The sequence below is a fragment of the Colossoma macropomum genome, unplaced genomic scaffold (assembly GCF_904425465.1).
Source record: "Colossoma macropomum unplaced genomic scaffold, Colossoma_macropomum, whole genome shotgun sequence".
Lineage (NCBI taxonomy): Eukaryota > Metazoa > Chordata > Actinopteri > Characiformes > Serrasalmidae > Colossoma > Colossoma macropomum.
In genome coordinates this window covers 5116543-5140269 of record NW_023494805.1, presented here as the reverse complement: position 1 = coordinate 5140269, position 23727 = coordinate 5116543, and the positions used below count along the sequence as shown (strand labels likewise).

At 39.6% G+C, this 23727-nt stretch overlaps 1 protein-coding gene across 1 annotated transcript in view; it reads right to left on the bottom strand.

The window, feature by feature from the left end:
* The window catches only part of ptprn2 (protein tyrosine phosphatase receptor type N2), a 419224-nt gene that overhangs the window by 302844 nt on the left and 92653 nt on the right, over nucleotides 1–23727 (bottom strand). The window contains exon 3 of the mRNA XM_036596937.1: nucleotides 21755–21865. Coding sequence (XP_036452830.1) covers nucleotides 21755–21865 — 111 coding nt within the window. The remainder of the gene's footprint in view (nucleotides 1–21754; nucleotides 21866–23727) is intronic.

Genomic DNA, 23727 nt, shown 5'->3' with positions numbered 1-23727 from the left:
ATTTCTGTAGAATGACCCAGGTATGACACACTGTTAAACATGTAGTATGCCTGATGCTAATTGGTGGGATATAAGCCTCTGATTATTTGTTAACTAAACTAGTCCTGCAGCTCCAGTGCTAAAACTAAAGCATCAAACTTCAGATTTTAACTTGTCTTGGCTGACTGACTAGACTTGAAGAGAGGCGTGGACTGTGTGAATTGGATACTGTTATCATCAAAATACGATACGATGGATAGAGATGATTGATATCACAGTTACTGAAGAGGCGCTAAAAGTGCTAAAGATGGAAAGAAAGACTGACAGGCTGCTGCTGAACACAGTGAGGGCAGAATATACAGCATTCCTCTTTCATTTCAGGCTCAAACAGTTTCACAGCATCAAGAATAATAAAATAAATAAATGAATAAATCGCACAAAGAGGACGATTAAAGGACTGGAGTGTGTGTCAGGACAGTCAGCGGCTCCACTTCACCCCAATTATAACATCAGACAAGAAAAGCAAACTCTCTACTTGTTACACTTCACCCTTTACTTTCTACCGTCTACTGTTACACTTCACCCTTTACTCAATACCCTTTAGAACAAACTCTCTACTGTCTACTGTTACACTTCACCCTTTACTTTCTACCGTCTACTGTTACACTTCACCCTTTACTTTCTACCGTCTACTGTTACACTTCACCCTTTACTCTCTACCGTCTACTGTTACACTTCACCCTTTACTCAATACCCTTTAGAACAAACTCTCTACTGTCTACTGTTACACTTCACCCTTTACTTTCTACCGTCTACTGTTACACTTCACCCTTTACTTTCTACCGTCTACTGTTACACTTCACCCTTTACTTTCTACCGTCTACTGTTACACTTCACCCTTTACTCAATACCCTTTAGAACAAACTCTCTACTGTCTACTGTTACACTTCACCCTTTACTTTCTACCGTCTACTGTTACACTTCACCCTTTACTCTCTACCCTTTAGAACAAACTCTCTACTGTCTACTGTTACACTTCACTCTCTACCCTTTAGAACAAACTCTCTACTGTCTACTGTTACACTTCACTCTCTACTCTCTACCCTTTAGAACAAACTCTCTACTGTCTACTGTTACACTTCACTCTCTACCCTTTAGAACAAACTCTCTACTGTCTACTGTTACACTTCACTCTCTACTCTTTAGAACAAACTCTCTACTGTCTACTGTTACACTTCACTCTCTACCCTTTAGAACAAACTCTCTACTGTCTACTGTTACACTTCACTCTCTACCCTTTAGAACAAACTCTCTACTGTCTACTGTTACACTTCACTCTCTACCCTTTAGAACAAACTCTCTACTGTCTACTGTTACACTTCACTCTCTACCCTTTAGAACAAACTCTCTACTGTCTACTGTTACACTTCACTCTACTCTCTACCCTTTAGAACAAACTCTCTACTGTCTACTGTTACACTTCACTCTCTACCCTTTAGAACAAACTCTCTACTGTCTACTGTTACACTTCACTCTCTACTCTCTACCCTTTAGAACAAACTCTCTACTGTCTACTGTTACACTTCACTCTCTACCCTTTAGAACAAACTCTCTACTGTCTACTGTTACACTTCACTCTCTACCCTTTAGAACAAACTCTCTACTGTCTACTGTTACACTTCACTCTCTACTCTCTACCCTTTAGAACAAACTCTCTACTGTCTACTGTTACACTTCACTCTCTACTCTCTACCCTTTAGAACAAACTCTCTACCGTCTACTGTTACACTTCACTCTCTACCCTTTAGAACAAACTCTCTACTGTTACACTTCACTCTCTACTCTCTACCCTTTAGAACAAACTCTCTACTGTCTACTGTTACACTTCACTCTCTACCCTTTAGAACAAACTCTCTACTGTCTACTGTTACACTTCACTCTACTCTCTACCCTTTAGAACAAACTCTCTACTGTCTACTGTTACACTTCACTCTACTCTCTACCCTTTAGAACAAACTCTCTACTGTCTACTGTTACACTTCACTCTACTCTCTACCCTTTAGAACAAACTCTCTACTGTCTACTGTTACACTTCACTCTACTCTCTACCCTTTAGAACAAACTCTCTACTGTCTACTGTTACACTTCACTCTCTACCCTTTAGAACAAACTCTCTACTGTCTACTGTTACACTTCACTTCACTCTCTACCCTTTAGAACAAACTCTCTACTGTCTACTGTTACACTTCACTTCACTCTCTACCCTTTAGAACAAACTCTCTACTGTCTACTGTTACACTTCACTCTCTACTCTCTACCCTTTAGAACAAACTCTCTACTGTCTACTGTTACACTTCACTCTCTACTCTCTACCCTTTAGAACAAACTCTCTACTGTCTACTGTTACACTTCACTCTCTACTCTCTACCCTTTAGAACAAACTCTCTACTGTCTACTGTTACACTTCACTCTCTACTCTCTACCCTTTAGAACAAACTCTCTACTGTCTACTGTTACACTTCACTCTCTACCCTTTAGAACAAACTCTCTACTGTCTACTGTTACACTTCACTCTCTACCCTTTAGAACAAACTCTCTACTGTCTACTGTTACACTTCACTCTTTACTCTCTACCCTTTAGAACAAACTCTCTACTGTCTACTGTTACACTTCACTCTCTACCCTTTAGAACAAACTCTCTACTGTCTACTGTTACACTTCACTCTACTCTCTACCCTTTAGAACAAACTCTCTACTGTCTACTGTTACACTTCACTCTCTACTCTCTACCCTTTAGAACAAACTCTCTACTGTCTACTGTTACACTTCACTCTCTACCCTTTAGAACAAACTCTCTACTGTCTACTGTTACACTTCACTCTCTACTCTCTACCCTTTAGAACAAACTCTCTACTGTCTACTGTTACACTTCACTCTTTACTCTCTACCCTTTAGAACAAACTCTCTACTGTCTACTGTAACACTTCACTCTCTACCCTTTAGAACAAACTCTCTACTGTCTACTGTTACACTTCACTCTCTACTCTCTACCCTTTAGAACAAACTCTCTACTGTCTACTGTTACACTTCACTCTCTACCCTTTAGAACAAACTCTCTACTGTCTACTGTTACACTTCACTCTCTACTCTCTACCCTTTAGAACAAACTCTCTACTGTCTACTGTTACACTTCACTCTCTACCCTTTAGAACAAACTCTCTACTGTCTACTGTTACACTTCACTCTCTACCCTTTAGAACAAACTCTCTACTGTCTACTGTTACACTTCACCCTCTACCCTTTAGAACAAACTCTCTACTGTCTACTGTTACACTTCACTCTCTACCCTTTAGAACAAACTCTCTACTGTCTACTGTTACACTTCACTCTCTACCCTTTAGAACAAACTCTCTACTGTCTACTGTTACACTTCACTCTCTACTCTCTACCCTTTAGAACAAACTCTCTACTGTCTACTGTAACACTTCACTCTTTACTCTCTACCCTTTAGAACAAACTCTCTACTGTCTACTGTTACACTTCACTCTCTACTCTCTACCCTTTAGAACAAACTCTCTACTGTCTACTGTTACACTTCACTCTCTACTCTCTACCCTTTAGAACAAACTCTCTACTGTCTACTGTTACACTTCACTCTTTACTCTCTACCCTTTAGAACAAACTCTCTACTGTCTACTGTAACACTTCACTCTCTACCCTTTAGAACAAACTCTCTACTGTCTACTGTTACACTTCACTCTACTCTCTACTCTTTAGAACAAACTCTCTACTGTCTACTGTTACACTTCACTCTCTACTCTCTACCCTTTAGAACAAACTCTCTACTGTCTACTGTTACACTTCACTCTCTACTCTCTACCCTTTAGAACAAACTCTCTACTGTCTACTGTTACACTTCACTCTCTACTCTCTACCCTTTAGAACAAACTCTCTACTGTCTACTGTTACACTTCACTCTCTACTCTCTACCCTTTAGAACAAACTCTCTACTGTCTACTGTTACACTTCACTCTCTACCCTTTAGAACAAACTCTCTACTGTCTACTGTTACACTTCACTCTCTACTCTCTACCCTTTAGAACAAACTCTCTACTGTCTACTGTTACACTTTACTCTCTACCCTTTAGAACAAACTCTCTACTGTCTACTGTTACACTTCACTCTCTACCCTTTAGAACAAACTCTCTACTGTCTACTGTTACACTTCGCTCTACTCTCTACCCTTTAGAACAAACTCTCTACTGTCTACTGTTACACTTCACTCTCTACCCTTTAGAACAAACTCTCTACTGTCTACTGTTACACTTCACTCTCTACTCTCTACCCTTTAGAACAAACTCTCTACTGTCTACTGTTACACTTCACTCTCTACTCTCTACCCTTTAGAACAAACTCTCTACTGTCTACTGTTACACTTCACTCTCTACTCTCTACCCTTTAGAACAAACTCTCTACTGTCTACTGTTACACTTCACTCTCTACTCTCTACCCTTTAGAACAAACTCTCTACTGTCTACTGTTACACTTCACTCTCTACCCTTTAGAACAAACTCTCTACTGTCTACTGTTACACTTCACTCTCTACTCTCTACCCTTTAGAACAAACTCTCTACTGTCTACTGTTACACTTCACTCTCTACCCTTTAGAACAAACTCTCTACTGTCTACTGTTACACTTCACTCTCTACTCTCTACCCTTTAGAACAAACTCTCTACTGTCTACTGTTACACTTCACTCTCTACCCTTTAGAACAAACTCTCTACTGTCTACTGTTACACTTCACTCTCTACCCTTTAGAACAAACTCTCTACTGTCTACTGTTACACTTCACTCTCTACCCTTTAGAACAAACTCTCTACTGTCTACTGTTACACTTCACTCTCTACCCTTTAGAACAAACTCTCTACTGTCTACTGTTACACTTCACTCTACTCTCTACCCTTTAGAACAAACTCTCTACTGTCTACTGTTACACTTCACTCTGTACCCTTTAGAACAAACTCTCTACTGTCTACTGTTACACTTCACTCTCTACCCTTTAGAACAAACTCTCTACTGTCTACTGTCACACTTCACTCTACTCTCTACCCTTTAGAACAAACTCTCTACTGTCTACTGTTACACTTCACTCTCTACCCTTTAGAACAAACTCTCTACTGTCTACTGTTACACTTCACTCTCTACCCTTTAGAACAAACTCTCTACTGTCTACTGTTACACTTCACTCTCTACCCTTTAGAACAAACTCTCTACTGTCTACTGTTACACTTCACTCTCTACCCTTTAGAACAAACTCTCTACTGTCTACTGTTACACTTCACTTCACTCTCTACCCTTTAGAACAAACTCTCTACTGTCTACTGTTACACTTCACTCTCTACTCTCTACCCTTTAGAACAAACTCTCTACTGTCTACTGTTACACTTCACTCTCTACCCTTTAGAACAAACTCTCTACTGTCTACTGTTACACTTCACTCTCTACCCTTTAGAACAAACTCTCTACTGTCTACTGTTACACTTCACTCTCTACCCTTTAGAACAAACTCTCTACTGTCTACTGTTACACTTCACTCTCTACCCTTTAGAACAAACTCTCTACTGTCTACTGTTACACTTCACTCTACTCTCTACCCTTTAGAACAAACTCTCTACTGTCTACTGTTACACTTCACTCTCTACTCTCTACCCTTTAGAACAAACTCTCTACTGTCTACTGTTACACTTCACTCTCTACTCTCTACCCTTTAGAACAAACTCTCTACTGTCTACTGTTACACTTCACTCTCTACCCTTTAGAACAAACTCTCTACTGTCTACTGTTACACTTCACTCTCTACTCTCTACCCTTTAGAACAAACTCTCTACTGTCTACTGTTACACTTCACTCTCTACCCTTTAGAACAAACTCTCTACTGTCTACTGTTACACTTCCTCTTTACTCTCTACCCTTTAGAACAAACTCTCTACTGTCTACTGTTACACTTCACTCTACTCTCTACCCTTTAGAACAAACTCTCTACTGTCTACTGTTACACTTCACTCTCTACCCTTTAGAACAAACTCTCTACTGTCTACTGTTACACTTCACTCTCTACCCTTTAGAACAAACTCTCTACTGTCTACTGTTACACTTCACTCTCTACCCTTTAGAACAAACTCTCTACTGTCTACTGTTACACTTCACTCTCTACCCTTTAGAACAAACTCTCTACTGTCTACTGTTACACTTCACTCTCTACCCTTTAGAACAAACTCTCTACTGTTACACTTCACTCTCTACTCTCTACCCTTTAGAACAAACTCTCTACTGTCTACTGTTACACTTCACTCTACTCTCTACCCTTTAGAACAAACTCTCTACTGTCTACTGTTACACTTCACTCTGTACCCTTTAGAACAAACTCTCTACCGTCTACTGTTACACTTCACTCTCTACCCTTTAGAACAAACTCTCTACTGTCTACTGTTACACTTCACTCTCTACCCTTTAGAACAAACTCTCTACTGTCTACTGTTACACTTCACTCTACTCTCTACCCTTTAGAACAAACTCTCTACTGTCTACTGTTACACTTCACTCTCTCTACCCTTTAGAACAAACTCTCTACTGTCTACTGTTACACTTCACTCTACTCTCTACCCTTTAGAACAAACTCTCTACTGTCTACTGTTACACTTCACTCTCTACTCTCTACCCTTTAGAACAAACTCTCTACTGTCTACTGTTACACTTCACTCTCTACTCTCTACCCTTTAGAACAAACTCTCTACTGTCTACTGTTACACTTCACTCTCTACCCTTTAGAACAAACTCTCTACTGTCTACTGTTACACTTCACTCTCTACCCTTTAGAACAAACTCTCTACTGTCTACTGTTACACTTCACTCTCTACCCTTTAGAACAAACTCTCTACTGTCTACTGTTACACTTCACTCTCTACCCTTTAGAACAAACTCTCTACTGTCTACTGTTACACTTCACTCTACTCTCTACCCTTTAGAACAAACTCTCTACTGTCTACTGTTACACTTCACTCTCTACTCTCTACCCTTTAGAACAAACTCTCTACTGTCTACTGTTACACTTCACTCTCTACTCTCTACCCTTTAGAACAAACTCTCTACTGTCTACTGTTACACTTCACTCTCTACCCTTTAGAACAAACTCTCTACTGTCTACTGTTACACTTCGCTCTACTCTCTACCCTTTAGAACAAACTCTCTACTGTCTACTGTTACACTTCACTCTTTACTCTCTACCCTTTAGAACAAACTCTCTACCGTCTACTGTTACACTTCACTCTACTCTCTACCCTTTAGAACAAACTCTCTACTGTCTACTGTTACACTTCACTCTCTACCCTTTAGAACAAACTCTCTACTGTCTACTGTTACACTTCACTCTCTACCCTTTAGAACAAACTCTCTACTGTCTACTGTTACACTTCACTCTCTACCCTTTAGAACAAACTCTCTACTGTCTACTGTTACACTTCACTCTCTACCCTTTAGAACAAACTCTCTACTGTTACACTTCACTCTCTACTCTCTACCCTTTAGAACAAACTCTCTACTGTCTACTGTTACACTTCACTCTACTCTCTACCCTTTAGAACAAACTCTCTACTGTCTACTGTTACACTTCACTCTGTACCCTTTAGAACAAACTCTCTACTGTCTACTGTTACACTTCACTCTCTACCCTTTAGAACAAACTCTCTACTGTCTACTGTTACACTTCACTCTACTCTCTACCCTTTAGAACAAACTCTCTACTGTCTACTGTTACACTTCACTCTACTCTCTACCCTTTAGAACAAACTCTCTACTGTCTACTGTTACACTTCACTCTGTACCCTTTAGAACAAACTCTCTACCGTCTACTGTTACACTTCACTCTCTACCCTTTAGAACAAACTCTCTACTGTCTACTGTTACACTTCACTTCACTCTCTACCCTTTAGAACAAACTCTCTACTGTCTACTGTTACACTTCACTTCACTCTCTACCCTTTAGAACAAACTCTCTACTGTCTACTGTTACACTTCACTCTCTACCCTTTAGAACAAACTCTCTACTGTCTACTGTTACACTTCACTCTCTACCCTTTAGAACAAACTCTCTACTGTCTACTGTTACACTTCACTCTCTACCCTTTAGAACAAACTCTCTACTGTCTACTGTTACACTTCGCTCTACTCTCTACCCTTTAGAACAAACTCTCTACTGTCTACTGTTACACTTCACTCTCTACCCTTTAGAACAAACTCTCTACTGTCTACTGTTACACTTCACTCTCTACCCTTTAGAACAAACTCTCTACTGTCTACTGTTACACTTCGCTCTACTCTCTACCCTTTAGAACAAACTCTCTACTGTCTACTGTTACACTTCACTCTCTACCCTTTAGAACAAACTCTCTACTGTCTACTGTTACACTTCACTCTCTACTCTCTACCCTTTAGAACAAACTCTCTACTGTCTACTGTTACACTTCACTCTCTACTCTCTACCCTTTAGAACAAACTCTCTACTGTCTACTGTTACACTTCGCTCTACTCTCTACCCTTTAGAACAAACTCTCTACTGTCTACTGTTACACTTCGCTCTCTACCCTTTAGAACAAACTCTCTACTGTCTACTGTTACACTTCACTCTCTACCCTTTAGAACAAACTCTCTACTGTCTACTGTTACACTTCACTCTCTACTCTCTACCCTTTAGAACAAACTCTCTACTGTCTACTGTTACACTTCGCTCTACTCTCTACCCTTTAGAACAAACTCTCTACTGTCTACTGTTACACTTCACTCTCTACCCTTTAGAACAAACTCTCTACTGTCTACTGTTACACTTCACTCTCTACTCTCTACCCTTTAGAACAAACTCTCTACTGTCTACTGTTACACTTCACTCTCTACTCTCTACCCTTTAGAACAAACTCTCTACTGTCTACTGTTACACTTCACTCTCTACTCTCTACCCTTTAGAACAAACTCTCTACTGTCTACTGTTACACTTCACTCTCTACCCTTTAGAACAAACTCTCTACTGTCTACTGTTACACTTCACTCTCTACCCTTTAGAACAAACTCTCTACTGTCTACTGTTACACTTCACTCTCTACCCTTTAGAACAAACTCTCTACTGTCTACTGTTACACTTCACTCTCTACTCTCTACCCTTTAGAACAAACTCTCTACTGTCTACTGTTACACTTCACTCCACTCTCTACCCTTTAGAACAAACTCTCGACTGTCTACTGTTACACTTCACTCCACTCTCTACCCTTTAGAACAAACTCTCTACTGTCTACTGTTACACTTCACTCTCTACCCTTTAGAACAAACTCTCTACTGTCTACTGTTACACTTCGCTCTTTACTCTCTACCCTTTAGAACAAACTCTCTACTGTCTACTGTTACACTTCACTCTCTACCCTTTAGAACAAACTCTCTACTGTCTACTGTTACACTTCACTCTCTACCCTTTAGAACAAACTCTCTACTGTCTACTGTTACACTTCACTCTCTACCCTTTAGAACAAACTCTCTACTGTCTACTGTTACACTTCACTCTCTACCCTTTAGAACAAACTCTCTACTGTCTACTGTTACACTTCACTCTCTACCCTTTAGAACAAACTCTCTACTGTCTACTGTTACACTTCACTCTCTACCCTTTAGAACAAACTCTCTACTGTCTACTGTTACACTTCACTCTCTACTCTTTAGAACAAACTCTCTACTGTCTACTGTTACACTTCACTCTCTACCCTTTAGAACAAACTCTCTACTGTCTACTGTTACACTTCGCTCTACTCTCTACCCTTTAGAACAAACTCTCTACTGTCTACTGTTACACTTCACTCTCTACTCTCTACCCTTTAGAACAAACTCTCTACTGTCTACTGTTACACTTCACTCTCTACTCTCTACCCTTTAGAACAAACTCTCTACTGTCTACTGTTACACTTCACTTCACTCTCTACCCTTTAGAACAAACTCTCTACTGTCTACTGTTACACTTCACTCTCTACCTTTTACTTTTTACTCTTTACTCTCTACTGTCTAATCTTTCCTCTTTACTTTTAACTCTGTACTCTCTACTGTCTACTCTTTACTCCTTACTCTCTACTTTCTATGCTTTACTCTCTACAATCTACCTTTTACTTTCCACACTGCTCTCTTTACTCTATACTCTATACTTTTCTCTCTCTATTCTTTATTATATAGTCTCTACTTTTTACTCTTTAGCTAATTGTATTCTTTTTTCCTTTAGTCTCAGGTTTTTTTCCATTAATTTTAAGTAAAAGTTCATTTCAGGATTACACTTTGGCCTATTAAAATGTTTTATTCTTTTAATCACATATTTGAACTTGTAAAGCTTTTAGTACATTTTTATTATGTTGGAGTTTTTAAAACACTTCATTGTCGCTGCTGGACTGACAATAGTGCACCAACTAAAAATATCCAGCCAACAGTGTCCTGTGGGCAGCGTCCTGTGACCACTGATGAAGGACTAGAGGATGACCAACACAAACTGTGCAGCAGCAGATGAGCTATCGTCTCTGACTTTACATCAACAAGGTGGACCAACAAGGTAGGAGTGTCTAATAGAGTGGACAGTGAGTGGACACAGTGTTTAAAAACTCCAGCAGCACTGCTGTGTCTGATCCACTCTAACCAGTGCAACACACACTAACACAACACCACCATGTCAGTGTCACTGCAGTGCTGAGAATGATCCACCACCCGAATAGTACCTGTTCTGTGAGGGTCCATGGGGTCCTGACCACTGAAGAACAGGGTAAAGGGGGCTAACAAAGTATCAGAGAAACAGATGGACTACAGTCTGTAACTGTAGAACTACAAAGTGCTCCTGTGTGGTCAGTGGAGCTGATAAAACGGACAGTGAGTGTAGAAACAAGAAGGTAGACGTAGTGAAGTGGCTGGTTGGTATGAATGTTTTTTTAAGCTTAACCCTAATCCTGACATATGAAACCAACTTGAAGCTCAATAATCTAAAAGAACTGTTTTTGCTATTTCAGTTTTGAAAAATAAAACATGGATCTTTGGTAAAAAAGCACTTTACAAAGTCGGGCCATTCTGTTGGTCCTGTATGTTTGTCTTGAAAAACTACGAAAACAGTCTGTGATCACACAGATACACTGAAGCGTTGTGACCACAGTGTGACCACAAAAGTCATCTAGTTTTTAGCGTGTGTGCACAGCACGTCCAGCGTGCGTTTATGGGTGTGTTTGTGTGTGTGATGGTGTCTCAGGACAATGAGTGAGCGCTCTCCGTCTCTGTCTCTGTGGCCGCTCGATTCCATCGATCTCACGCTGTCCCAAATCGCGCCGTTTTCTTCAGCTACTCGAGATGTGAGATAAAGAGAAGAGCGAGTCGATGACATCGACAACCTGCAGCTCTATCTGTCCTCCACACACACACACGGAGGAGAGGTGCGTAAGCAGCTACAGGACTGTGTGTTCGGGACAGCAGGGACAAAACAATAACAAGGTGGACATGACGTCACATATATTAGCAAGACTATATGGAATATAGTGCTATATAAATGACTATGTTCCACACTGATTTTCAGACTTTGGGACACATTTACTTCAAATCAATGGGATCTAACTGCTCACCATGTGGCCATGAGGGACAGGGATGCAGCCTCACTTCCTGCTCTAAAATGCAGGGGTGTGGCTAAAATAAGGCTCCGCCTACAGACTAAAACTCTGTATTTCGGTAGTGACATGAAAATGTGGGACAGAAAGTTTTTTGATTTAAAAATAAAACTCATGATTAATTTAAATAGTTCAACTTCAAAAAAATATTTAAAAAAATATTTAAAAAAAAAATTAAGTGTAAATTTAGGGGTTATGGTTTGGGACAGACACCTCCTAAATATTATGATTTTATATATTTTTAGATTATTATTATTATTATTATTATTATTATTAATAATAATAATAATAACAACAACAACAATAATTTTTATTTCTATAGCACTTTTCATGCCAGATGCAGCTCAAAGTGCTTTACACACAGGTGATAAAACATAGTTATATAAGAAATCATAAGTACTTATTTAGAATCAGAAGAAAATGAAACAGGTCAAATTAGAAGGTAAACAACATGAGATGCAGAGTTAAAAAAGAGTTAAAGAGCTGTGTTTTTAGATGCTTCTTAAAAGTGAGCTCTGAGCTTGACTGTCTAATCAAAGGTGGAATTGATTTCCACAGTTTAGAAGCAGAATAACTGAAATAATAACTGAAATAGAATAATAACTGAAATAATAACTGTAATATATTTGTAATGTAATATGTAAATATTTAAAGTCTGAATGCTGTTTTTTACTGTGGGACTGCAGTTTGACTTAATTCAGTAGAAAGATCCATAAATCCACACAATCAGTGGTTGAATTGTAAGTCATTTTAAAAGGGATACTGAATGCAGCAGGTGGGAGGGCATCAATATACCTACCAAGACAAGTTTTGTATTTATTGTAAGTGTTTCATATTTATTTACAGTACTGTTTTGTCTGCACTATGTATTTTGTATTGTTGTGCAGTTGTGTTCCTGTGATGGTCCTGGAGGAATGTTGTTTCGTTTCACTGTGTACTTATATAGAGCTGAAATGACAATAAAGCCTCTTGAACTTGAACTTGACCCTCATAGTGTGAATAGACTAGGCATCTGTTTATATTGCACAGTATATGCTTTGATTAATTCCATAGCCGTTAGCCTTCAGATAACGATAGTAGTCTAAAGCAAATGGGAAGAGGCCATTCACACCGCTTCTGAAGGGTTTATTCTAAAGTCATCCTTTTATCATAACAGATGCAGGCGTATGCAAAAGTTTGAACTCCCCAGGTCAAATTCCATGTTTTACTGATTTTCTAAGTAAAAATAAATGAACACATCATCGACATTTCAGCCAACGATGCATCAGATGTCACCCAGACATTTAAGACACGCCCCTCTCAGAAGCATAAAAACAGAGACAGAAATGTTAAATAGATGAATAAACAAACGTGTGCTAGTCTGAAAGTGAAGCACAAACTCCAAAGCTATCCGGTCCAACTTTCAATAGTGTTCTAATACACAATTACATTTAAACTAATCATTCACTCAAATGTGATGGTCCTGTTGGGGTGGTAGTTGCAGAGCAGCTCCTGCACTGTACTAACTGTGTTAACTAACTGCTTCTTTGATACCAAGAAGGGTTAAAACTTAAAAACTGACTTCAGATTTCGAATTCAGGTGTGATCAATTCAACAGACAACTGAATTATGTCTCTGATAAAGAAAAACACCTTGTTTTCCAGCAAACAGTCTGATTGAGGTCAGCGCTATAATACTAATGCTAGCCAGCAGCACCAGGGTATTTATTAGCCTGTTAATCAGCGGTTAGGCTAGCAGTTGGGGTTTGTTGAGTATTGTAAACATTCCTAAAGGTTGTTTGACCATAGATATTAGTGTTTATAAAACACAGCTATTACTAAAACAAAACCAGTGAAAAAAATGAAAAAGGTCTCTAAAATAGTCTACTGTTGCAGTAATGTAGCGTCGTAAAACTCTTCAGGAGGAAATTAGGCTTAACTTTGTCATTGTGCAGAGTACAGGTTCAGAAGCCAGTGAAATGCAGTAAATGATCAATGACCGACTAATTAAATGACAAACTGATTAAATCCATCCATCCATCCATCATCTAAACCGCTTATCCTTCTGGGTCGCGGTGGGGTGCTGGAGCCTATCCCAGCTGTCATTGGGCGGAAGGCAGGATACACCCTGGACAGGTCGCCAGTCCATCGCAGGGCCAAATTGATTAAATGATAAATTAAATTTAATGACAAATGACCAATTTGTCCACTTTGCCCCACCTAATTATGCCCCAGTTTTTAATAAAATATTCAGCATAATACTTAAAACTAAAACTGAAAATGTAAACCAAAAAAGAGTATATTTATAAAACATAAAACAAATATATAAATACACAACTTTTAAATATACAACTCAGACCAAAATTTCTCATACAACCCTTAGCAAAAAGGTTCTATATAGTATTGAAATTCTGTATAGTATATGATTCTTTGACACAATAGTGGAACTCGTTTTGGTGACAAAAAAGGAATCATTTTAAGTATTCGTGGATCTGTATAGAACCACTGCCTGTACTAAAGAACCCTTGAGAACCATTTTTTAAAGAGTGTATAATAACCGTGCTTGTGACACATTTATGTGATGCATGCTGGGATTAATGGTGAGATAATACTGATGGATAAAAACACGAAAAACAACATAACATCATATATCCTGTCTAAATGCAGAGGTGAACTGATGCAATACTGCGCTGCAGAACAGTACCTAACATTATAATTAACACAGTACATTGTTGCAGTGGGAGGAAAACTTCATATCTCCAAAATGGGATCAATAAGATGCTTTAGTTTTAATGTAAGCCAGTTTATTTTGGTCCATTCATCATGAAATTTCTACACAATGTGAAGGATAACTCAAATTGTGTAAAATAAAAATGGCAGAAAATGGTCATACAAGGTTTTACTCCAACAGCAAGGAAATGCTGGCTTTATTACACTTGTTTCTTTTTGCCAATTTAAGCACATACGCATATATACACACATACACACATATACACACACCTACACACACCTACACACACCTACACACGCGTATACGAACACAGTTCTCCACAAAACTGCTCTAAATTTGCCACCGAAAGACGGAACGTCAATCACAAGGCCTGATTTCAGACGCCATCTGTGTCCAAGATAAAAAAAGAGAGAGCAGGCGAAGAAAAGAGGGTTTAAAAAAAAAAGGAGTAATTGAACACAGCCTCTCTTCTCTTCTTCCCATCCTCCTGATCCCTCTCTCTTTATTCGGTTCAGGTAATTGGAGTTAGACGGCCATCTCCTCCGCGCTCTAATATTCATTACCATGTTGGTAATTTACCCAAAGACGGCTGCGCGCCTTCCACGCTTTTCAGCTTTCATTTACGCCTGTTAGAGGATCAACCTCAGCAGTGGCTTCTGAAGCCAATTAGAGCCGCCGAGCCTCCAGCCAAAGCCGAGCAGACAGAAGCATGCTGCCCCCCAGAGGCTCTGCTGAACAACTACACCGAGGAACACGTACAGTTCAGAATCAGAATCGGATTACAGGTCAGGTCCATTTGTATCTACTGTGTCACCCATGTAAAATTATGGAATGTAATCAGGGAGACAGAAATATCAGAGCATCTTATCAGTCTAATGAGGAACCTCTACACTGATCAATAAGCCTCAGTCATGATAGAAAATGGGAGACTGGCTGCAAATCACTAAAGGAGTTTGGCAAGGCTTCCCACTCTCACCGTACCCGTTCCAACCTGTGTGCAGAACATACACTATATAGACAAAAGTATTGGGACACTAATTACTGAGTTCAGGTGTTTCAGCCAGTCTCAATAGACAAGCAATGGCAGTAGAGGGTCGAACTGATGAGCTCAGTGACTTTAAACATGGCTCTGTCGTAGGACGCCACCTGTGCTACAAGTCAGTTTGTGAAGTTTCTGCCCTGCTAGATCTGCCCCTGTCAACTGCTGTAATTGTGAAATGGAAGCATCTAGGAGCAACAACAGCTCAGACACGAAGCGCTAAACTCACAGGGTGGGGCCGCCAAGTGCTGATGCGCACAGTTTCCTCTCTTCAGGGAAGCTTTCTACAAGATTGGAGAGTGTCTGTGGGAATTTTGGTCCATTCATCCAGAAGAGCATTTGTGAGGTCAGACACTGATGTTGGACGAGAGGGTCTGGCCCACAATCTCCGTTCTAGTTCATCCTAAAGGTGTAAGATGGGGTTGAGGTCAGGGTTCTGTGAGGGCCAGTCAAGTTCTTCCACACCAAACTCACCCAGACCTTGCTCTGTGCACTGGGGCTCAGTCATGCTGGAACAGAAAAGGTTCTTCCCCAAACTGTTCCCACAAAGTTGGAAGTGTACAATTGAATAAGATTTCCCTTCACTGGAACTAAGGGGCTTCAGCCAACCCCTGAAAAACAACCCCATAGCATCGTCCCTCCTCTACCAGACTTTACAGTTGGCACAATGCAGTCAGGCGGGTAAGGTTCTCCTGGCATTCGCCAAACCCAGACTCGTCCATCAGACTGACAGACAGAGAAGTGTGATTCATCACTCCGCAGAATATGTTTCCACTGCTCCAGAATCCAGTGGCAGCACTTTACACCCCTCCATCTGACACTTGTGGCATTGTGCATTTTGATCTTAGGCTTGTGTTCAGCTGTTCAACCATGGAAACCTATTTCATGAAGCTCCTGATGGGCAGTTCTTTTGCTGAAGTTGCTTCCAAAGGCAAAACATCTGTGAGTTTGCATGGTCTACTGCTTCGTGGCTGAGCTGTTGTTCCTCCTAGATGCTTCCATTTCCTAATAATGGCACCTACAGTTGACAGGGGCAGATCTAGCAGGGCGGAGATTTCACAAACTGACTTGTGGCTGTGGTGCCATGTTTAAAGTGACTTAGTTCATCAGTTCGACCCTCTACTGCCAGTGTTTGTCTATGGAGACTGCAAGGCCGTGTGCTTAAGTTTATTCACCTGTTAGTAATGAGTGTGGCTGAAACACCTGAACTCAATAATTAGAAGGGGTGTCCTAATATTTTTGTCTATATAGTGTATATTCCAACCATGTGACTGGGCAAAATCTGTCAAACCCTCCCTTGCGCTGTTGTGTTAAAGCTGAGTCTACAGCTTTAATTTTGATTTATTTCTAATTCCAGCCCCTACAGCCGTCGGTGCTTATCCTAATAATCTGTTTCTTCAAGTCAAAACCAGCAGCCTGTCATGCCTCCCTGTCATGTCTAACTCCCACATCTTTGGCTCCACTGAGTCTTGCGGACCCCACGTATTAAAAATCTGTCCGAAACCCACAGAATGACCAGACAGAGTGATGTTCTGGGGGTGGTCAGATCCGCAGAGCCACTCTGCACTCTGTTTCTGCCCTTTCTAACGCAGTGTGTCATTGAAAAACCTCTCCATCTCCCCAGCCCTCAGATGTCCGACGCGTCGCCCTAGGCGACAGAGAAGTGCTCTCATCCTTTCATCATCCGCCTTTCATCCACCCACGTGATGGAGGGATGCGTCGTCCAGCTGTAGAGCCGGCCATCATGAGGGTCCAGTCAAATATGGTGGTGATCTTTCACTGAAAGACACTGCGCTCCTCAGGAGTTTCTGTGTGTGTCTTTGTGTTGACTTTGTTTTATGGAGCTCTACTTATAAAGTCCCACCTGGATCAGGTGTGTTTCATCCCCCTGAGATCCGTCAGAGTGCAGCACTATGGAAAAGCCTCATCCATACAGAACTGTTCAGTCAAAATGGCTGTTAAGGATAAGTTTTCAGCGTAAGGAAAAAAGCTGAAAATATATTCAGCACAAAATTACACAACAACTAAACAATCCCAGCTGTGTGAGTCAGTGAGTCACTCTTTGTCTTCGTTCCAGCTTCCGTTCTCTTCAGGAGACTCACTTTCAGTTCCTCAAAGAATCTGCAGACACACCTCCAGAGTTCAGTCTCAGAAGCTGGTTGATCATTTTCTGAAGTAATCAAACCCATTCAGTGGTGTTGAGGTCTGGACTCTGGGGTGGTCAGTCCATCGTTCAGCTTCTTTGTCTCCTTTTCTCAGTGAGGTTCTTCTTGATCAGCTACACATCCTTTCAGACCCACAGCGCTGAGTCGTCTTCTCACAGTGGAAGGATGGACAGAAACACCTGTGGATGTTTTCAGATCTGAAGCAGCTTGATTTTCTCCTCTCTCTCAGAGATGAAAGCTTTAAGTGCTGTTTATCTGATGGGGGCAGTTTTGGTGTCTACCAGGTCTTCCAGGTGGTTGTTAGGAGCCCCATTTTCTCTGTAGCTTTCAGTCTGTCTTGACTTTCCTTTTAATGCAAGTGGATTATTTTTTTTATGTAATCTCCACAAAAAATCTCCTGCAAAATAAATCATTTGTACTTTATGAATATTTTGACTGGAAATTAAATAAATGAAGGGTGGTCTCTGACTTTTGGACAGTATAGTGTATCAAATATTTACTTTAAAAGCTTTACCTAAAAAATAATGAATAATTTACAATTTGTGCAAACTTTTAATTTGTGCTAAAAAATGACCTGCATTGGTATTGTTGGTTCTTCACACTGGCACATTTACATTTACTTTAAAAACTGATATTTTCTTCTTCAACAATCAGTTTGAGCTGAAACATGTATATGGAACATGCTACCAAATTAGCTCAAACTGCAGTCCCACATTAACAAAACAAATACAAAAACAATGAAGTATTCAGGCCTTAGACTTACAATGACTATGTTATGATCTATTTGAACCCAAGGCATTAATAGAGGCATTGATAGAGATAGTAATAAGCTAAATATATACACAAAATTATCATTTATAGGGTTCTGTCTATTGGGAGGGATCTGTGCCAAACCCAATTCCCTCATTTTCCCTCACTTGAGAAAATACTTTTTTTTGGTATTTTCAGATTATTTTTTAAAGATTTTTTTTTATTTCTTTTAACATGAAGCTGAAAGATTTAGATTTATCATGAGTTTCATTTTTGAAGAAAAATAAAACTATACTCAAAAATTGCAGTCCCACGTTTTTATGTCATTACTGAAATACACAGATTTTAGTGCTGCAGGCAGAACCTTATTTCAGCCACCCCTGTTATACTGAATTAGCCAGTGCAGTGATGGACACAGAGTTACATGTCTTATTTTACTCTGGCTGAGAAATAAGAGTCTGGGGAACATTATCACAGATTACAAGCGCATATTGAGGCCACATCATGACATATTTTGAGCTGCATCTTCTCACACATTCTTTAATGCACATGGCCCACAAACTGCATGTTTAGGTTAGTGTGGCTGTGACCAGTGGCTTTAATGTTTACTAAATGGATGAGTAGCTCTGCACACATTGCAGTCTAAGGTAGATCGATGTCAGCTCAGCTACAGAATGTAATCTCAGTTTTGCTTAAACCTGTCCAGGAAATTCCTGATTTTACACACAGAAATCCCAGACAATCCACGGAAAACCTGGACAATCCATGGAAATCCCAGAGAATCCAAGGAAAGTCAAGGAAACAATCCAGGCAAACCTCTGCACTCCAGGGAAAATCTGAACAATCCAAGGAAAACCTGGACAATCCAGTGAAATTTGGACAACCCAGGAAAAACCTGGACAATCCAAGGAAAATTTGGACAATCCAACAAAAACCAGGACAATCTAGGGAAAATCTGGACAATCCAAGGAAAACCTAGACAATCCAGGGAAATCCTGGACTGGTGGCCACCTTAATGCCAGTTTTATGCACAACATTAAGAATACGTCCGATTAGCACCTGGAGCTGGCACAGAAGGCTCAGTTTGCCTCTGGAATTGATCCTGTGGGGAATCTGATAGTGGTGAGCTTTGAGTGACAGCACTGTGCACCAAACGTCCATTAATGCTGACCTGTGTGGTTAGGCGAGTGGATAAAGAGAGACCACAGATTTCCATTACGATCAGACTTACGCCAATAGAAAGAAACAGGGCAAAACCACAGCCGATAAAAGTCTAACCACCCTACGGGGACCTAGGAGAGCCAGTAGTGAAGCAGAACCTCCTGACTGCATCCAGACCCAAAGATGGAAGGTTAGGTCGGTCAGGAGAACAGAGAGAGAGAAAGGTGATAAGATTACAGCCAGCAGGCTGAGGGCAAGCAAACACAGCCATGACTATAAAGGAGAACAGGAGAAAAAGCAGGATTAAAGCTGAGCACTGAGTCTGGAGATGCAAGCAGATGGTCAGTGAAAAAAGCCAACAGGGGAAAGAAAACACACTGCACACTTCACACAGGCCCCCTAGTGGTGCAGTCCAACCCTGCCAAACCTAACGTCTCACTGGTGATCAGTTTGTCATGTTTGTGTCTCCTGTGATTAAAATCTGGCCCCTGAGTAGTTGGTGAGCATGCATTGCTTAATTATTGGATGCACCGTGACAGTTTATGAGCATGTGCACACATTCAGAACGCAATTCACATCGCTATGGAAACGCTGATTGTTGATCTGTTTCACCAGAGAATAACAATAAAAGGTGTGGAAGCCACTTCACCTTCTCTGGCAGCGGTATTTCAAAACATTGACTTAGTATCTGAAAATAATGCTTTTTTTCATGTATGAAATACTAAACAGACCAGGCAAGCACACAGACTGTTATCAGATATATTATCAGATATTATCAGATATAGAAAATAAGACACATAAGTAGGTAAAAAACAAAATAGAATAAACAGAATAAAAAGAATAAATGTAAAAGAGTCAACATGAAAGGAAATTGTTGGATTGTCCACAAAAATCCCAGGGAAAACCCAGACAATCCAAGGAAATTCTGGATAATCCAGGGAAAACCCAGGCAATCCAAAGAAATTCTGGATAATCCAGGGAAAACCCAGGCAATCCAAGGAAATTCTGGACAATCCAAAGAAAACCTGGACAATCCATTGAAACCTGGACACCCCAGAAAAAATCTGAACAATCCAAAGATCACCTGGACAATCCAGGAAAACTTGGGCAACCCAGGAAAATCCTGGACAATCCATGGAAAATCGTGGACCTGCTAATGTGTTCAATAATGAACACAATTAAACAAAGCCAGACAGGAAGCACAGTTTACTGCACAGCAGCGTCGGCCTGCATGTAGCAGTGTTTTGATCATTAAACCACCTCATAATTCAGAGGATCCGGTGATATTTGAAGAAAAAAAATCAATCAATCAATCAATTAACGAACCTTTGTTTAAACTCAGAGTGCATTGAGGGAGACCCTCAATTACAATATAGCTGAGCCAATGCAGAAAACAGGGATTGAAAAAAAAATTGGACTGTAAAAACAAATCAAGTGCTAAAAAAAGTAATAATAATAGTCATAAGAGTAAATGTAATAGTTAAAAAAAAGCATTAACCAATCCAAAAAATAAATAAATAAATATGTCAGGTAATATATCAATAAACGTATCCACTGGACGAAATGTACGACAATATTTTGAAAAATGCCTTTTACCTTTTCCCATAAAGAAAATGCCTTAGATCAGAGCTCCTTATATGGGCATTGTGTGTGTTTAAAAGTACAAAAGCAAAAGCTTTGAGAACCACATCAGTGTCTGTCTGAGTGAAGTGCAAAAAAACCAACTACTAACTGCACTTCCTGCTGTGAATTCACTGATATCTACCTTATTCACTTTAAATAGTCCTAATTAATGCTTTCTTATGTATTTACTAACTTGTTTGTAACTGGTGTAAAGGGTGAGGATGTGTACTAACTGTGTTCTGTAGTACACACAATAACCGTTTGCTACATATTACACTGCAGCAAAGGCGAATGTGTATTCTGTCTTCTGTTTGTTGGAACAATAATCATGTTGTTTAAATATCATCGTCTACTTTTTTCAAATTTCAGTTTTGTTCATCATTTGAGCAAAACCAGCTGCCCTTTATGTTGAGTGAAAATTTCATGATGAATGGAACATCAGAAATGCTTCAACATTGCTTGAAATAAAATTTCATTACATTAACTTACATTAAAAGTGAGGAAGTTTTTGCCCTCTCCTGAAAAGCTGCCATTTCGGAGATACTTGTTTTTCTTTGGACAGCGATGATAGGTAAACAAGGGAAGATGCAGACAGATATGGAGATTTTACCTTGATGGGCCAGTTTTTGGAGAACGTTCCTCAGACGCTGCAGGGCTGCTGGAGAAACATCGAAGGTGTAAACATCTGTTCCAGGAAACAGACAGTGTCCGAACACACCATCTGCAACACATGAACACATTAACATCAGTGCAAAGCTGAAAATGACACTTAAACACTGACATAAAAAGCACTTGACACTTGTAACCGACATTCAAATGGTATATTTTTTAAATTTACATGTTGTAGTTTTACAGTGAAATCTAACCGAGTAGAACGGGACTAGTCTGTTAGCCTGTTAGACTGCTGAGCTGTTCAGCCTAGACCTGTTTGAACAAAAAACATTTTGCTTCATATACATTTTTACTTCATTTATACTTACTTTATAACCTCAAACATTGAATTTACTTCATGCAAATTGTAACTACAAACACATTCATTTGTGAGATCTGCTGGTGTGGGTTTCCTCCCTTTCAATGATGCACATAAAGTTAATAGCTCCCCCTGTGAGATCCTGCTGGTGTGGGTTTCCTCCCTTTCAATGATGCACACAAAAGAATTAATAGCTCCTCCTTGTGGAGAACGCTCAAATACCTTGTCATGGGTTCTTTAGTCTCATTCAGCATTATATGTTATCTTTGCGAAAGGAGGCTGCACAAAGTGTTAAATGAACATAGAATTGACACACACACTGAAAAAAATGGTATCTTGTCAAGTAAGATGATCTTATATAGTCAATAAATCTTATATTTCTCTTGTTGAGATTGTTGTAAGTTTAATGTAAGATTATTTACCTTATTTCTAGACATTTTTACTTTTTTAAAGTAATGTTCTTAAGTAAACTTCTCATTATATTGGCAGATAATGTTGCTTGTTTTAAAAAATGTGCTTGAAACCAGCAAAATTATCTGCCAGTACAGTGAGATAATATTACTTAATACAATTACTTAAAACATCTGAAAAGTGTCTAGAAATAAACTAGATAATCTTATACTAAGTGCTCAAACATCTCAAAATGGGAAATATTAGATGCATTGACTAGATTTAAGATCATTTCACTTGACATGATGCCATTTTTTGTAGTACTTAGAGTTGAGAAAAACTATTTCATAAGGTTTAGTTTTCTCTTTCAATCATTGTGCTTCACATAAAGTTTTAAATTTTTGTTAATATTTTGAATGAAAGATCAAAATGATAAGCAATAAAGACAGTTTTGCTGTTTACCAGGGGTGCCAATATTTGTGGACAGCACTGCAGATGGCTTTAACAGCCAAGAGCTGAATTTGAGGGATTTTTGTAAAGTGCCCAAACAAAAACTTCACACACACACATAAACCGTATGACACACACGTTTTTCTGAGAAATTGCCCCGACCATCAGTGTGAAGCACTCATAAATACTCTGTAAGACTGAGGCTTTTGGTTTGGAGGCTAATAGCCTAAGGTTTTTTTTCTTTGACAGTTTTTAGATAAGTGCCCAGACCATCAGCGCTCACACCTCTTATCTCACCCCGTCCTTATCTTTCCATCATCACGGACCCTCTGCCACTCGATAGTCCGTTGCTAGGCAACCCGAAGCCACAGCCGGGGTTGGCTCGGTAATTCAATGGCTATCTGGGTGAGAGCGGGGAATTGTGGGTAGTGCAGCTGTCCTTGTGAGGAATATAAATGACCGTCTGACAGTGAGATCAGATAAGAGCAGTTTACAAAAATCTCTCCTCTGAATACCTCGTCAGGTTAATCCCACAGAAAATCACAAGATAAAACAGCAGCTCGTCCATCAGCCCATCAGCCAGATCACTGAGCACATATGAAATAATTACATATGCTAATGTGGTGGATCTGCATATATGACACATAAACAATAATCAAATGGATTATTAATACATTAACATATTAGAATATTAACGTATAACATATTAAAAGGGTTTTCCACTGAGATTTCTGCTTAATTAAACCTTAAATATGAAAACAGAGTCAGAACTG